The 17907-nt window shown below is 39.3% G+C and overlaps 2 protein-coding genes across 19 annotated transcripts in view; one reads left to right on the top strand and one right to left on the bottom strand.

The window, feature by feature from the left end:
• The window catches only part of GIGYF2 (GRB10 interacting GYF protein 2), a 75578-nt gene that overhangs the window by 31529 nt on the left and 26142 nt on the right, over positions 1 to 17907 (top strand). For all 18 annotated transcript variants that reach the window (XM_057429256.1, XM_057429254.1, XM_057429250.1 and 15 more), the window contains one exon: positions 15406 to 15585. In XM_057429256.1, the coding sequence (XP_057285239.1) occupies positions 15406 to 15585 (180 nt within the window). The remainder of the gene's footprint in view (positions 1 to 15405; positions 15586 to 17907) is intronic.
• Positions 1733 to 10900, bottom strand: KCNJ13 (potassium inwardly rectifying channel subfamily J member 13). The gene is made up of 3 exons (XM_057429260.1): positions 10801 to 10900; positions 4245 to 4725; positions 1733 to 3350 (listed from the first exon to the last, which is right to left on the bottom strand). The coding sequence occupies exons 2-3, from the start codon at positions 4720 to 4722 to the stop codon at positions 2728 to 2730; spliced, it is 1101 nt and encodes a 366-aa protein (XP_057285243.1). The 5' UTR covers positions 4723 to 4725; positions 10801 to 10900; the 3' UTR covers positions 1733 to 2727.

Below are 17907 nucleotides of genomic sequence, written 5' to 3'. Positions count from 1 at the left end.
GTAAATAACTGTAATTTAGATTAAACAAGATGTTTCATGAGTCACTTGTGGAACCTGATTGAGTTCTGTCTAATGTGTATTTTTTGGGTAAGTTAAGATGACTTGAATATAAAAATGGGGTGTCCAAGTGACTACAAAGAAAGATGTTGAACTCCTTTGAATCACACCCTTACTCAGCCTGGCTTGCTTTGCTTCTCTGTCTTGATAGCCACAAGTTTGTCCAAAGAAGGTTCATCACCAGTTGCTCTTGCAGTGTTAGTCAAGATGTAGAGTGCAGTTTTTGTTGCGTTGGAGCCCATCAGCAATTTTTCTAGGCTTGTGTTCCAATCTGGGTCATGGCGTACTTCCAGTATTTTGTCAGACATCCATGATTCACCAGTTCTCTGGAACTGGAAAAGCAATAGGGGTGTTTTGTCTGTCCTCTTCTTTGTAGCTGTTCTGAAGTAGTTACACAGTTGTGCTTGTCTAATTTACTTTTACAGTATTCCTCAGCTTGACATTCCAAAATGTAGTATTTGAAGATAGCATTTAGTGTATACTAACCATGTTTTGCCTTTATATTTGCTGTTGTACATCCTTTTAAATCAAATCTATAAATAGAAAATTATATAAAAATCAGGACAACTTTAAAGCATCAAGTTATTTAGAAACCATATGAAGCAGCCCCCACTTTGATAAGACATTAATTGAAATTAAAACCAGCTTTCTGTATCTTTGGCTCTAAATGGTGACATCATAGTACTGTCCTGTTGGGATTATGCATCTGAATTTGAGAACGATTGTGTGTCTGAGTCTGCAGTATGTGACGATATGTGGGGGAAACAATACCTCACACGTAATACTGCTCTTTTTTTCCTAAACTGGTATTTCAGACTTGACACAGAAATCTGTTCTACTACTCTTGCACTGGTTCTTGGTTTGTAGGACTCTTCTTCTGTTGACAGAGAACATGGAAATAACTCTTCCAAGAAATAATTATTGGTACTGATATGAGGGTTGAAGAGGAATCTTTAGCCTGGCTATGTGTCAACACTAAGAAAGGTAGAGATGAAGGCAGTTTAACTTGATAGGGTGTTGCTCTCCAAGCTTCATAATATTTGTGAATGCTTTTACATTAAACTAAACAAAAAAGATATTTTGAGGGTGTCTGTGATAATACCTGTCTGAGATGTGGAATGTAGGGAAGCGATACTGAATTTTGGGAAAAGAATTTAATTGCACTGAAAATGTCTGCCTTCTGCCTCATTTCCCTTTCCCTGTGTGAAATACTTCTGCAGGGCTGTTTCCCATTTTCTCAGACCCTAAAGCAAAGTAACCTCTTTTGGGTTGTGAACATACTTCAGCTAACAGAGTTTTGGAACTTGAGAAGAATTCAGTTAAACAGTGTCTCATCAGAGACCTTGATCATTTTTCCTGTTGCCGACGGCTTCAGTGAAGTTAAAAGGAAGTGTAGCTCATAGAGTATTATGCTGTTGTCAATGAAAATTGCTATTTATGCTGTCTTGGTTTGTGGGGAAAGTCTTTACCTTCGAAAGATGACTTTTACTTTATTTTGATGCTTGACTGCTCAAGTATGAACACATAATAGGCACTGCTTTTGTTGAGAGCTTGGAAATAATTACCCATCACTCTGTTTATCCTTTATCTTCTTAAATTATGTAGGAACTTCAGAACAGCATTCAAATTGCAATGGGCTTGTGAGGCACTTAAATAAAGAAGTCTCATGCGTAGTTTGTTTTAATTTTTTTTATTTTAAAATTGATTTAAGTGTCTCAATATTTATGCTGTGTGTACAGGCAAATAGTGATGATAAAAGCATAAAATTAAATGGATGCAGTTCTAATTCTCATATACATAGTGCATCCTTCTGGGTCAGATCTACTTGAGACAAGCAGCGCAAAGGTGAGAACACGTGGAATGTACGGTCCTTTTAAAAAGTGCATTAATTTAAATAGTCTCTTTTCTACAGCTAAATAATTTATTCAGTATTTCCAAACATGGAAAAAAAAATCCACTTCAGCATTTGTCATATACATCAAGATTTTTTGGTACTGTCTTCATAGACACGTCTTGAAATTAGATGTTCTCCTGTTTGGCAGAATGAAGAACTACAGTTAGTATTTACAATTTTTCTTAATAAGCACAGCAGGAGTGCTTTTCACTGCCATGAGAGGTTGGCAGTACTTTCTGAGAGTGAATTCGGCCATCTGAAGTCTGATATAACTCTGTATCCCCCAAAGAGTTAGGAGAACAGAAAACTTAGGATCTTGGATGAACAGAGTTGCTTATACCAGAACTTATATATTGACTGAATGACCTCATGTTGGTTTTGACTGATATTTTTCTTTTATACTGTCCATTTTGTCCCAGTCTGGTTAATTATGGTTTTGGTGAGCTTTAGGAGTTTTGAAGTTCTCTCCTTTCAGGGTCAGTGTGGCTTTAATCATAGTCTAGTGAATTCAGCAGGTAATTCTTCTAGTTTCCAAGAATTAGTACTGTGATTCTTGTACCTGACTTTGTCCTGGGTGGTTAATCCAGCCTCTTCTCAGTTTACATGGTCACACTGGTTCTTTTTACCTTGCATATCATGTTGTAATCTAAAGGATGTGAGTAAAAAGAGAAAGATCACTAGAAGATGGCAGGGTAGGCAAGGAAAGAAGGCTGTGAATGGAACCTGAAAGTTTAATGTAATAATTAAAAAAGCACTAAGTTCACAGTCTGCTCTCTCTATTCTGTGAGGCCAGCCTCGGAGAGCTGGAAGCTGTCGACGTGCTGTCCATTGATGCGGATCTCCTTGTCAGTCCTTCTTGGACAATTTGAGTCAGCTGCAGCTGGAAGCTCAGGAATAGTCTTGTCAAAATTTTCCATCTTGATCTGATACTCGCCTTTGGCATTGCGGGCTAGCACGGAGGCGAAGCGATGGTACAGCATGATCTCTGAGGGGAGGTAGGATGTTCTCCTTTGACATATTTCCCCTGTGCCCTCCTGCACAGCTGACAGAAAGATGACCAGCTCAAAGTGGTGAGAAGCTTCTCTTTGGAGGAGGGCATCCAGAGGGCTGGAGGGAGTGACTGAATGGTAGTAGGTCAGTGGGAAGATGAAAAAAGGACACTCGTCTGAAGTAACGCTGTCTAGGTGGAAGTCAATGCTAGTTTGGTGCAGCTGCCCGTTCTCTCGTTCTTGGTAAAGTATAGCAGAAATCTGGACACTAGTCAGTGGGCTGGAGCGTGTGTTGGCCACTTGGAACATAAGGTATGGCTTCCCCTCGGTGTGTGTCACTACAGCAGAGCGGGTGAAGCGGATGGAGAATGCCCGATTCTTTGGTCGGGCAATCTTGGCCACAAAAGCACCTATATCATGGAAGGGAACAAACTGAATATGAGCACAGTGCCTGCAGCTTCCAAGCTCTGTGAAACAGAAGCAGACTTGGGTGAACATAATCTTTCTAGCCTCAGCCTGTGTTTTTGAAAACTTCTAGGCTGGCATCACAGTAACCCATTTTTGTTTAAAAAGCACAGCTTTCCTAAAATGCTTCTTTTTCTAAACTGTCCCTGCCCGTGGTAGGGGTTGGAACTAGATGGTCTTTAAGGTCCTTTCCAACCCAAACCAGTCTGATTCTATGATGATTCTGTGATGCTTGGAGAGTAATCTTTAGCTGTTGGAAGGGAGATATTTCAGCTTGCCCCGATTTACTGTAGTTGGTAATAAATAGTACTTGATCTTGGTGTGCTGCGACTGGGGAAGCTCTTTCTTAATACACAGTCAACTAACCCATGCATTTTTAGTCTTCTGAAATAATTTAAACCTGCAAATTACATAACTTGAAATGTCTCAGAATAGCTATGACATTGTAAAAATTTTCATTACATTGAGTACTGAGGAGTACTTAAACATGGCGTTAAAGCTCAACTGAAATACTTCAGCTAGATTAAAGCAAACCTTAAAATCAAAACAAATTCCATGGAAGAAATGTTGAGAGATAGTGAGGTTGATAAGTAGGTATCTGCCACAAACACCATCCAGTTAGTAGTGGAAGTCTCAAGTCCAGATCTTGATATTACGTAATTTATGTCTTGTAATGAAAGGCGTTCAACTTGTAATACTACATAGCTGAAGTCTCATCATTCTTCTAGTGACTTAGTTATTTTTTTGGATATCAATATGATCATTATTTATTTATAGCTCCATTTCCTAAGTCTAATTATTACAGCTGTTCTATTTAAAGATTAATTATGAAGGATTACCTGTGATGAAGGCTTCCAGCATAAGCCCCAGGACCATCTGTATTGCAAGTAGTGCAATAGCACTGGGGCAGTCCCCGCTTGGGAACATAGTGCCGTAACCAATTGTGAGTTGCGTCTCCAGTGAGAAGGAGAAAGCAGCTGTAAAACTGGTGATGTACTTGACACATATAGTGTGGTTGTCAGGTGGAGCATCATGGTCCAGCTCCAGGTCCCCATTCATCTCAGCTAGTAAATACCAAAGCACTGCAAAGACTAGCCAGTGAATGACAAAAGAAGCAGAAAAGACAAGCATCATCCATCTCCAGCGCATGTCCATTAATATTCCCCATGCATCTCGAAGGTATGCTAGACCTTTCCCTTGCGCACCATCCATCTGGAACGTGCTGTGTCCATCCTTGGTCACCATCCTCAGGTATCTCTGGGTCAGGAGGGGAACGCTGGATTTGGTATTATTGCTCTCTATCATATCTGTTGTCATCTTCTAAAAAAGAGGAAAAAAGGGGAAAAAGTGTGATACAGTGCAGCATGTTTGTATTTTGCCTAATGTTCACAGTTTTTGACACATCAGCAGGGGTTGAAATACTGCAGCCAACAAAGGAGGGCTTATACATTGCAATCCAGAGAAGATTAAGTCGGGAGCCTGGAGAGGAATTTACCACTGTTGTGGTAATACTTTGCTAAAAAAGATTAAGTATAAAAATCTGACTACTTCTCAAATTTTTCCCTGCTTAGTTGTTTAAATTAAACTTTCATACTTTAGCTTCCTAAACTTGCACTTGAGTTGCATGTTCAGTTCTTTGGGGCTGAGTGGGATGGAATTGGGCATGTTGTATCTGAAAAGAAACTGAATTTTGTCAGATTATACCAGTTTTTGTAACTTCTTTTTAGCAGAGTTTAAGTTTACTGGTGCTATTACGAATACTATTAATACAATAGAAATTATGTTTACTATATTATTTCTCTAACATGTTTATGCATTTTGATGGAATGATGTAGTTTACCTAGTAACCCTAGTAGCCCTTTCAGATTTTCCTAGCTCAGGAAATGAGAGCTGGTCTGCACCCATCATGTCCAGTTCAGCAAAATTACAGTGCTCAGGGCAGAGCTGCTTCTGAGAGTCTGAGGCTGTTTATGTAAGGGTCAGGTAAAAAGAGGGCATAAGACCAATACTGAAAAATATACTGTGGTGTAATTTGAAGTCTAGTCTGCCTAAGCAGTTATTTTGTGTTAGTGGCTAAGTAAGAAAATAAGACGGCAAGCGTACGGGATTTAGGGGGTGAAGGTAGAATTGCACATGTGGGCAGCAAAAAGGATACATTTAGATGTTTCACATGTTAGGCTCCTTGGTTTACTTCTAAATGGCAAAACTTGTTAAACTTGTCAGAGATGGGAAAGACACTGGCCACTCTAAATCCATATTATAAATACTGAATATTTAAAGATCACCTTGGATAGATTAAAACTAAATATGGGCTCATGTGAAATAGAGACTTCATAGTGTGTACAGCCTACCTGAAGAAGGTTGTGGTGAAGCTTGTTTGTAGAACAAAAGAGATTTAAAAATATGTATGTAAATTCTGCAAATCATAATTATACATTAATTATACATCAATTTTGCTGATTTCCTATCAGTTTTGACCTTTTCTCTGAATTATGACCTTTTTGGTATATAACACAAGCATACAAACAGCCTAGGCACATTGGATTTCCCCCCTGCAAAGAGTGCTGGCTTAGTTTTATCTTGAAACATGTTAGATCTAAGGATCCTGAACTTCAGAATGAACTGATGAAAGGTAAAAATCTTTCCTGTAATCTTTGATCCTGTAAACCAGCAGTTTTCATGATTGTTTACTTGATCTTGATACCAAGTTCTAGTACTAACAGAACGTTCTCTTTAGCTCTTCTTGTGCTTAATGCATTCTGAGTATGACACTTGACATCACAGTGAACATTTAGCTCCATTTTATTTTTCCTTTCCTCCTGTAGGTTCTCAGAACCATCCAGCTCTTTCCTCTCTCTGTGCTGTAGTCAAAGGATGTAGAGTGGATGGTGGTCTGAGTAGAATTTGGTGGGTTTTCCCCTCATTTTTATTTTCCAATTTACATCTCCTAGAAGGAGTATTTTAAAACTGCTCTCTGTGCCAAAGAATACAATGAGCTTACTGAGATTCTCCTGGTTAGTAGTACCAGGCTGCTGGTACCCTTCTGATCATAGGCCATTTAGCTTATAGCTTGACCCCCAGCCTTCACCTGAGTTTGATCTTTGGTGTGCTGTGTTGCTCTCTAAATGACAGTTTTCAGTCTTGCTGCAATGTTACAGAATTGACAGTAACTTGAATACAACTTTAAATGCTTCAGGAATGAGATGGTTAGTCAGTTGTCTGTAGAGCAGAGTCCTTGTGCCAAGATTTAGAAAAGCCCTTCTGGATTCCTTGAGGCAATTGGAAAATGGGCATCTTTGGGAAAGATGACAGTGATGATGCTCAGTATGAGCTGTGGACTGTGCCTTGATTTTATCATCTTAGAATAGGAAGTATCCACAAGAACTCCTCCCTTTGCTTGAATAGAGGAAAATACTTAGAACAAACTGCTTCTGGGTGTAAACATGCATTCCTGGAAAAAAAAACCCACCACAAAAACCAACCAACAACAGTAAAACACAAAACCAAAAACCAAAATTAGTATGTTACTGTAAATTCTGATGGTATTTTGAGGGCAGCATCTGCTTCATTGCTCCAAGTAATTTGGGTTAGCAAAACAACCATCTGCTGTTAGGAATGAATCTGATGCTGGCTTATTTGTAACAGAAGCCTTTTCTGCAGTGCTATGGTAAAAGGGAAAATATACTTAATGTGGTACATTCTTCTTGGCTGTGCTTCAGATCTTCCACACATCAGTGCTAAGGTAGCATACTTGAGTGCCTGCAGCCTTTACTCAGAGCAAAATGCTATTAGCATTGCAGGGTCTCAGTTTTGTTAAGGAGCTTTCGGGGGTGGTCAGTAATCCCTTAATGTTGAATTAAAGCTCTGAAGAAATTTAGTCAGTGTTCACAGTCGGGTTATTTGGGATCTTTCTATGGGGGAGGATCCATTGCTGGCAGATTTTTAAAGGTACTTCAGAAAGAGAACCTCCATTAACCTCAACAGCACACTTCACAGGAGTCCTCTCTCCTCCTTGAGACTCCTAGCAGGGGATTTTGCCTGCTGAGGTTAACCAGGTTACTGCTCTGATCTCATTTGAGGTATCTGTAATTCTTTTTTTCCTTGTCTAGGACCATTTAAAATATTAAGTACCTAAATTGATGGCAGTGATGATATTAGAAATGTGTAAGCTTGAGTTCCAAAGCTGCTTTTCTTGCAAAAGCTCTTGTTGGCTTTAAGAGCCACAAATCTTAACTTCTTGGGCTTGGAAAAATGGGTAAGAAACTCTGAATAGAGCAGTGCAGTTGGTTTAAAATAAGAGGCAAAAGAGCAACTGCCCTGTGGGAAATAGTTTACTTAGGCTGGATGATTAGTCCTCTTTATTCTCAAAGCACAGTCAACTTAAGAGTAGATGTGACTTTGAATTTACAAGGAATTATCTTCTGTCTACTCCTTTGCTTGCCTGCTGTAGTAGAAAAATACCAGTCTTTTCTTTCCTTGCTGGTGATAAACTATTGAAACTTGGACCATCTGATTTGATCCCATGGCCTGCCTGGTCCTTGATGTCCCTGCATTAATCCCAGTTTTAAACGGTATGTTTTAGGAAAGACACTCAACTTCACAGAATTCTTATTTTCAGGTCACTGTTTGTTGGAGAATGCCCATGTCCACTGCTAAATACATACTGTGCTTCTAATCCAGGTTTGTCTAATGTAAACTCTTAACCCTCATGTTATGCTGTTTGTCTGGTTTTGCTTTTCATGGTTCGTGACTTGTGAAACTCTTAGTAGCTTTGGGGTGTCCTTCTCCCACTATCTCCCATCTGATAGACCTTGTCTGGAAAGACAGGAACTGTCAGAAATGACTTCAAAACCTCCTTTGGCATGTTGACCTGTCTTTTATCATGCATTCAATGTGTCTAATCCTTCCTGTTTCCAGTCTACTGAAAATTAAATTGCTATCACCAGCTCCAGTGTGTATGTCAGTTTTCAGCTCTTATTAAATCTCTCTGCCATCATTGTCCCTTATTCTGGCTTCTCTCTTCTGTGTGATTTTGTAAGATAAGTCAAGGTAGGATGAGTACTACCTTATTAACTCAAAAGCATGGTTTCCCTTTTCCTAGCAGTCAGGTTCTAAACTGACATGGCTTGCTAATGATTTGTGGGGAAGAAGAAACCCAACAAAAAAACCTCTTTGCCTTAAAGCTCTAAGATACTGCTTACATTTCTGCAATTCATGATCTAGCACACTGATCTCCCACGCTTTGCCTTTTTCATTGAGATCTTCCTTGTGTTGTAACATCTCTTTCTTAGCTTGCTGCTTCATGCCACTATGTGCTTTCCTCTTTTCTTTTGCTTAGCCTTTCTGTTGACAGCAGAAGCTCAGCTGCTGAGATCTGGTAGGATTGCAGGGGAGCTCATTTACAGCAGCCTATTTTCTTTTTGTTTGCCTTCTCGGTTGAAGGCATTTTGACACCTCCATCCTGTTTACAGCTCAGTACAATGCACCTGCAGCCTTCTTAGCAGCCTGAATGTTCAAGGGAGACATTTGCAGTGCTGCCCTACCTGCCCAACTTCTATTCCTTAAAAAATCTGTTCTAACTGACCTTGGAAGCGATTTGAGGCAGTTTGTAATGCACTGCTTCATCATGAGAGCAGGGTAGTCAAGAGGACCTGCTGTTTGCTGGGAGTAACTGCAAAACCTGCTTGCAACTCTAGCACAATTCAAAGATTTATTAGAACCCAGATGGTGCTCCAGGAATGTGTACAATCCCTCTTTTCTTGACCTGGATCTGCTTAACTTTGCACTAGTTTCAAATTCCAACATGAGGTTTGTATTCAAAGCTGGCATCATTCAGATGTTGCAAATAAAAAGGCATTAACAAACTAAGTTTATCACTTTTTAAAGGGTACTTTCATGCTGTTAATCTCTATTGTTGATTTTAGATTGAATGGCAATCCTTGAGATGCTCTGACATTAATATTAGGAAATGAAGGGTTGTTTTCAGTATACATGACTGCATCATGTAATTTACATGAGGGGACAAGGGGGCAATCTTAGAAATGTGGGAAGCAGTTCAGTTAGAATAACTGCTTTGGTTGAAAGCTTATGCTACGGTTGTTAGTAGGATAGTTAAAATTTCAAACATGTTTGTCCTTCAGGTTTTGTAGCTAATGCCTCATTGAGGTGAACAGCAGTAGTTTGACCGAACTGTTTTTTCCAAGCAGTCTGCAGAATTAAGATAACAGTTTTCAGGACTTGTTACACATATAAATCTTGTGAAAGTGGGAACTTTAGTTTGTTGAGCCCAAGTCAATACTTCTCAGAGGAAGTGCCTTTAAGTTCAGCATGTGAGAGCTCATACTTTTGACCTTCTATGACAGTTTACTACAGAATGCACTTCAAAAACATCCCTCCCTACACTCCAGTTTTTTATTACAATACAGAAAACAATGCTGCTTATATACTTGATTATTGGGGATATCGTAATGCTTCATTTTGTGTACAATGTATTTTCACATAGTACAGCATGCTGAAAATGCTGTGAGAATCCATATGAACCCTAACAGACCATCTTGTCTGGCCACCTTTAGAGAAGCAGAAAAACTTCACTGAGACGTTGCCTAAATGTTGTTTAAGGCTTTAAAATATGCTAGTGTATATTAAATCCTTATAGAGAAGCTTAAAATGCAAAATTAAGTATTGCTAATGGAGGAATAAATTTACAGTTGAGGGAGGGTTTTATTTGATGTAAATCTGTAGTAATAGAAGTCTGCTGCCATCCGTTTCTTGTGAACTTACTGTTTTTGAAGAGCTGTTCTGCCCTGTGTGATGCAAAATTCCTAATGGCTTGTATGGAATGGCGGAGTATTCTAGGACATTGGAGTTCATACTTGGTGCCCATGAACAGAGAATGCGTTGATTGAAAATAGTTAAGGGTATGAGATGTAATTATAGTTGGTAGTAGCAGCAGACCTGAAGAGGTGATGGTCACTTCTTTAATTTACTATGGTACTGAAGTTAAATGCTGAGTTACAGTGAATGTAGCAAGAAGGTGAGGATGACATTTTCATAACGCATGGCCAGGTAACACCCAGCTACAGTGGTATTCCTGCTGTTTGTCTTGAAATCTTTCTGAAAAAAATCCTGCATGATGCCTTTGTTTTTACTCTGTATGCTTTTAGAAAATGCTTTTCCAGATGATTACAGCCCTTGTTTTTCAGGTGGGGGGAATCAAACCATTTTGTTGAAGATGATACTTAATTTAGCAAACTTTAGAAGGAAAACTACTGTGTGCCCTGAGAACAACTTTGAGTTCTTTGAATAAAGAATGGCAGAACAATTTCTAATTGTACAGTAAAAAAAAAAACAAAACAAACAAAAAACCAAAGAAAAATGATTGCTTTGTGTACTTACCGGTTTTTGAAGGGTTTCTGTGCAGAAGAAGGGGAAGAACCTGGGCTTCAGGAGAGGGACTGGGCTGGTCTTGTGTATTGGTCCCAGCACTGGAAAGAACTTCCCCCAAGTGGTTGGTAAAGATTTTTTTTCAAAACCCCACCAAAAATCACTTTTAAAATGGGTTTGTATGTCTCATTCCTGTGTTTATAGTGCTGGGGGGGGATTGGGGGGTTGGTTTTCATGTGAAGCTGATTTGATTGGTCATTTTGCCTGCAGGGGGGCCGGTTAGCTCTGATCATGTGGAAAAGAATGCTGGTTTGTTAGGAGCATTTCTTTACCCAACACAAATCCTTAGCAGCCAAGGAGAAATCCTTAAACACTTGCTTGGGGAAGGGGTGCATTTCCCCTTGCCACCTTTGTCAAGATAATTTTTTAGGTTCGAATAAGGTTAAAAGTTCCATGTGAAAAGCTGAGAGGGTTGTTGCTGAACTGTAGCTTAATGCTGGTCAGAAGGTGTAGATCTGGCCACTTCCCTTCCATCTCCACATTGCTCCTTTGTGAAACATGGAATTAATCACAGGGTTTTGCTAATGCCCAAGGATGCAGCAATGCAGAATAGGTGGGCTGCTGTTTCCATGCAGTCAGTGAAACCACTTTCACTTCAGCTATTTTCTCTCTTGTCAGATGAGAACAGTTATTTAGGGAAGATATTTTAGCTGAATGGCTGTGCAGATTGCTACTAAACCTATCGCTGGAGGACAGCTTTGTAATGCAGTAGTATTTCACACTTTTTTCCTTTGGTGAGCTGCTAATGTGAGGGCTTTAATCGAACATCAGATGTAAGAGGATCTGAGAAACAAAGGCTGTGGTTGTTTGCAGTAAAACTACTGAAAGCCTGCTGGGAAAACTTATTAATGTAGACTTTCTTGCTTAGGAAACAAAATCCTCCCTGTTTATTTTCTTCTCTTTCTCTCTTTAACCTTCCCCCAACCCTAAATTGCAAAACATTAATTCTTTGCTTCGTTAGTATGGAACATTTTAATACATGTTCAGGCACAGCACTGAAAATAGTGGTAGGCATGGTGTGACCTTTAGAGCCAGGGCAAATAACGTAGTGCAAGGGGACTCCCGGCTCTGTGGTAAGCCCATAGGACAATGTGACTTGCCCTTCCCCTTTCATTCTATACTTGAGCAAAGTTGATCTTCCACTACAGGCAGAGCTTTTTAACTTATTTTAAGAAGCCGTATTTTATTACAAACTGTATTTTGTACTGTAGAATGCACATGGTATCTGGTCACAGGTTTTCTAATCTGATTCTACTGGATGGATTGAAAAATTAATGTGTCTGTACAGCAGATGGAGTAGCTACAGTATGTGATTTCCTGGTGTGTGTTACAGAACTGAACTCTTGTTAATTCCTTTGAATTCATTTCATCCATACTCATGACAGTGGATGATGGTCAATTGAGCAAAAAAGGTATGGAGTGGTGTTTGATGTGTATGTCAATGAGACCAACTGTTGAGGCTGAGATTTGATGGAGAGAGGCAGGCAATGTGAATGTGGAAATAGTCATTGGAGCTTCTGATCTCTGTCATTGACTTTGGTTACAAGTAAGTCACTTCATGATGTATGTGTTCCTGTGGAGTCCCTAGCATGGCAAATACTGTCCTAATGAGAAAGTAGTTCTTCTATAGAAACATCATCTTAAGGCCATTTGTTTTATTCTTTTGTAAAATGAGCTGCATACCTAGGCAAAGTTATTTGAATTCCTTAAAAACACTAGCTGCTGTGTTTTTTCTTTTTATCCTCTTCTTGAAGAATTAATTGTGCAGCAGAAAGAGAGCCCAAGTGAAAACAATAGAATCTTCAAGTTTTCTCCTCTGTAGAGGAAACAGTATTACTGTCAGTCATCATTTTCTTGTTTATCCTTTACAAACAGTGAGCATGTCATAGGAAACATGGCCTGACAGCATGGAGAACAGAAGTTATTTGCCATTCTGTTAGTAAGTCCTCTTCCTAAACATGTTGCCACAGGCTACACCCCAGAATCGCAGTCTTGTTCTTCTCAGTCTCCCTTCAGTTCAGTGTTGCACAGCTGTAGGCTTTTTTGGCTGGATACTGCTAGGCTCTATCTGAAGTTTTCTGTAAACACCACTGCTGGCTTTGTGACAGACTTGAACAGAGGTGCCCTTTTACTGCTCCTTCTCTAAAGGAAGTCCAGTCAATTAGTCCAAGGCAAAAACCATAGACTGCATTTTAGTTGTTTTTTTTTATCCTTAAAACATTGCCAAATCCTGATTCTCTGACCTAAGTCATTTCAGCTGAAATGAGCATTCTCAAGTCTAGGAATAGCTTGCAAAGACAGTATACTGGGACTTTGCAAGTTCTGAATTTAGATGCAAGCTGTAGGAGTAGTCTCGTATACACCTTTGTCCTAGTCTTTTTGTCACTTTGTTAGCTTGATTTTTTTTATTTTATTTTATTTTTTATTTTCTAATTTTTAACCTGTGATCAATTTGTTTGTAAAGAACCAGTTTTTTGGCTGGTATGTTTAATGTTCAAGGTCAGATATGTTTTGACACATACTTTGCAGTCTTCTGAATATTGCTTGCAATGATGTCCTAGTACCAGAAAAATTCAGTATGTCATGATATACTGCATTGTTTCTCTTAATTCCACTGAAGTGTGGCATCAGAACAGTCATCTGATGTGACACACTGGAGTGCTGCTGTGTTCAGAAAGATTGCAGAATCAAAGCTGATACCATCCTCAGAAAAATAATATCTCTTATAATTGATTCTTTTGTTTCTTATATTTCTAATGCTGTAGAATTTAAAATCAGAGGAGAAGCAATAGCCCATCTGAGTCTGGTCCTGGCAAACAGCATTTGACATCTTGTCACCTCTGTAGAGATGTGTTTCAAACTCCACAGCAGCAAACGGGGATGCCGTTTGCTGCAAGTTCAAAATACAAACCCAGGCTTTGATAGCTCATTTCTTGGGAGCAAACCCAGCTGTCTCAAGGTCTAAGAAAACTTGAGTTGCCTTGGGTATGCCTGTAACATGTATAGCTGCAGAGAGGCACAGCTATTCAGCGGCCAAGTAGACTTCACAGTACCTCTTGGGAAGAGTAGAGCAGAGCCTGTGAGCTGATGGCTTGCCAGTGTTTAAGAGCAGTCTCCAGAATCTTAACTGAACTTAATAACAATGGAAAGAAATAACTTCTTTTCCTTAACCAATGGAGTCTGAAATCTCTAGAATTACTGTTACTGTGTGAGTGTCAGGTAATAGCTGTGAATTTTGTTGAAAAGATTATTTACATCTCTAAAAATAATACCGTTTCTGGTCTCCAAATAGCAAATTAACATTTTTCTGTTGGTGACTGTTTTAATGAGGAAACTTGAGTGTCTTGTGCTGCAGAGTCAAAAAAAAAACAACAAAACCCACATTTTTATTTCTTGTAGCACTTTAAAAATAAGTTCAGAAAGAATGAGGCATATTCCTTATCATCTGGGTCTTAGGCTGGTCCTGTCTGTTGGATTGCAGCTCTCTTCTGGGTTACTATCTCTGTGTTATTTTACTTTCCACTGAGTTGGCTCCGTAGCTCTGTCTCCTAGTTTTCTATGATGCAAAGCTTATCAAAGGAGCAATAATGAGAGGCCTACCTGCACCTCCTATTATATTTTTTTGTGTGACATTTTTCAGAGATTTAAGATGACAAAAACCCCACCCAAATCCAGTATTCCCCAGTATTTCACTAGTGGTGTATCCAAGTCAGGATGAGTCAACAGTGAAAGCCCTGTTTATGTTTAACCTGACTTATTTGTGTATATGTGGATTCTTTTTATTATTCACACCATCCTTTTGTGGCAGTGTTGCTCTTCGCTCTTCATTAAGTACTCAAGGATTTTGGTTTATTTTAAATGTAATGCAAACTCGGAACTAAAAGACTATGTACTAAAAGACTATGTACTAAACTCTTGGTAGACTCATCCTTGAAGCTGCATAGGTGCTTCTCACTCTTAATATGCTGACCTTGGCTCTCCAGAAGATGGATTCACAGGATAATGTAAACACTGCTTAAAGTTTTTTCCTTTAACTCTTAATCCTACCTTAAATCTTCTGTTTTTCTTGAGGGAATGCTGTATGTCTTACTGGGTTAACTATATAGATCTCATTCTTTTTATTACAGAAGTAGAAAACGTTTGGCTTATGTGAAATGTGTGCAATGTTTAGTTTACTGCGTTCCCATTTTCATTTAGCATGAGACTGTTCATGATACAGCAGTTTATCCTCTCTGCATACTTTGGCTTTCCTTTTATGCTTCCATTTGTCTCTTAAACTGTTGTCTTTTCCTTCTCTGTCTTACCTGTGTGATTTCTTGTGTTCTTTGCTTTCTTTTGTTATTTTCCTCAGTCTTTCCATCCTAAGATACATAGGGATGTGGAGAGATTTCCTAAGTATGTCACGTGTTTCCTTCCATGAACTTCTGTTCTTCTCCTAGGTTCCTGTCAATGCTTCTAGTGCATTAAATGCCTCTAAGGGAGCACGATTTCAACCGTTTTGTTTCTAGGTTCCTAAAGACAGGACGGATGTTCACTGGGTATGTGTTTTCTTTGCAGTGAGACCAAACTTTGAGGAAGGTGGGACAGCAACAACAGGGAGAAAGCATGAGTTTATACGCTCTGAGAGCGAAAACTGGCGCATCTTCAGGGAGGAACAAAATGGGGAAGATGATGATGGAGGCTGGCGACTGGCTGGGTCACGGAGGGATGGTGAGAGGTGGCGCCCTCACAGTCCAGGTGAGAGGAGATCTGGAGAAAAATGCAGCCATGGCTATAGGGAAAGGGCATGGGGAAAGCAGAGGAAAGGGAGGTGGCGCCTGCTTTCCAGCACTGCTTTGCTAGAGTTGCAGGAAAAATACAAAGTGGAGCTTGGTATCTGAGTAGTATGGCTGAAACATATATAAAAATATACATGTATGCACATATGTAATCTTTTTTTTTTTTTTCTACTTGGAAAAGATCTGGCTAGCCAGTCATGTTTGTTGTGGGATCTTGGTTCTGGCCATCTTTTGGCTGCAGAAGGCTTCTGGGAACTAGGAAAATATTGTGGCTCTTCTACTGTCACATCTTTATGTGGGAAGCAAAGGAAGCACAGGATGTTTTTTGGGCTGAGGTGGACAACTTTTTCTCCTCAATTAAAGAAAGCCACACTTGCTCTTACAATAGATCTGTCACCATTTTCAATGCCACAAAGACTTTCATTACTGTAAGGATTGTGAGCAACTGTTATCTCTGTTCCTAGCCATCACCAGAGCTATGTATTATTCTATCCTCAAACAACTGTTAGCTTGTACTAAAATTCAGTGGCGAGCCCAGGGCTAGATGTATTTTCAGATGTTTTGGATTTAGAGCAGAGCTAAAGGGCAAATTTTGAGCAATGTAGTTTTCCCCAGGGCTTGATCATAATTGTTCATTAGACACTGCTGCTTTGTTATATAGTTCACATGTCATCAGGCCAGCTGTGATTATATCTCATGGCTGATGTACCTCATGATGTGAACTTCATGAAGTTAAACAAGGCCAAGTGCAAGGTCCTGGATGTGGGTAGAGCAATCCCCAAGCGCAAATACGTGCCACACAGAGAATGGATTGAGAGCAGCCCTGAGGAAAAGGAGAAGCAGGGGGTTTGGAACTAGTTGAACTTTATAGTTCCCTCCAACCCAAACCTTTCCTTGATACTCAGGAGTGGACTGTTTGTCAGTACAAATCTGTGTGCTTTATCTTAAAAGGAAGCATAGATGGTAAAGTTCAGAAGTTCATTCTTGTCATCTCTTTTGAAAGATTTTTTTGTGGAGGGTTTTGAAAACTCATCTTCCATCACAGGAAGTATTACTGCTTGTTTGAATTTTAGCTGCTATAACAATTAAGTTAACTTCACTTACAAATTAGTTTTAGCAAGTGTAATGAAAAGCCTGTCCTAAAAGTTCTGTGAGTCTGCAGAGAAGTTGCTAATTTTGAGGTAGAGGCTGAGCTGAGTGCTGTATTGTTCTGTCTCAACTTCCCTCAGAGCTGTATTTGAAGTCTCCTGTTAGTAGTAGCCACAGGACTATCAAAATGGTTTTAATCGTATTCTTGCTTTAAACAAAGAATTTAACTCAAATTGGCATGGCTTAAACAGTTTCTTTATACTTATTCTGGTGTTAGATAATAGTACTAATCATGTGTCCTGCCAAAAATCGAGAAATGTCTTCAGAGTACTGTTGTCAGTTAGCTAGACCTTCCTTTCACTTGGTTTTGCATATTCCCTACTAGAATGTGTGCTGCTTATTGTTGTTGTTTTTTTTTTTTTTTTCCCTTTTGGGTGAGAACAGATTAGAAGAACATAGCAGTTGTCAGGCTTGAGTTTATTGTCTTCTGCTGTTAAGCAAAGAACACTTTGATTCCCACAGGCCACTGTTTTTCCAGCTTTTGAATTATTATTGTTCCTTTAGCTGTGTTAGCTGCAGAATGGCTGACCTAAATCTGCTCCTTTTGTGCTTTCTTACTAGGCACAAAGGATCAAGAAGGTGCACTGCGGCTGCTGAAGCAGTCTTGTGCCTCTAGATAGTTGCATGGATTCTGTGGTCCTTATCTGAAGTTAACTCCCTTGACATACTTAAAGGGGTCTGTCATGCATCCATGCTGTTTTTAAACTGTTCTCCTCTCACATGTAAAGTGAGGGATCATCTGAGTATTGGTAGTGAAGAAGCAAATGGGTGAGGCTTCTCCGGAGACAAGCTTAATGCTTCTGTACTTCTACTTAATTCATAGGGATGTTAACTTGTCTGGTTTTGCAGCATGAAAACTGGATTGTATCACCAGGCTTTTCCAGTCAAGGTTTATGGGGTTTTCTACTTTTTTGAGTACCGTGTCTGCATTAGGACTGGAAGTCTGATGAAAAGACATCTTTACTTGGCCTATACAGTGGAAAAGTTGTTTTGCTGGTATTTCTGAATAAATGTGGTATTGCTGCTATTGTAGATGTGAAATAGGATCTTTAGACAGGTTAACTATATGCTAAATAGATTTAAAGTCACAGGTTGCTTCAAAGTTCCATTGATTTTTTTTTTTTTTTTTTGG

This window comes from Pezoporus wallicus, unplaced genomic scaffold (genome assembly GCF_028554395.1).
Source record: "Pezoporus wallicus isolate ANWC-B61680 ecotype Strahan unplaced genomic scaffold, APGP_CSIRO_Pwel_v1 contig_593, whole genome shotgun sequence".
In the NCBI taxonomy this organism is placed as follows: domain Eukaryota; kingdom Metazoa; phylum Chordata; class Aves; order Psittaciformes; family Psittacidae; genus Pezoporus; species Pezoporus wallicus.
The sequence above is the reverse complement of the archived record's forward strand: the minus strand, read 5'-3'. Positions and strand labels throughout refer to the sequence as shown.

Bases quoted from the DNA above. Each gene is read 5' to 3' on its own strand.
- KCNJ13 (XM_057429260.1), bottom strand. From the start codon at position 4,722: ATGACAACAGATATGATAGAGAGCAATAATACCAAATCCAGCGTTCCC. The intron at 3,351-4,244 runs GTAATCCTTCAT...TCCATGATATAG, and splicing joins GCTGGAAGCCTTCATCACAG to GTGCTTTTGTGGCCAAGATT.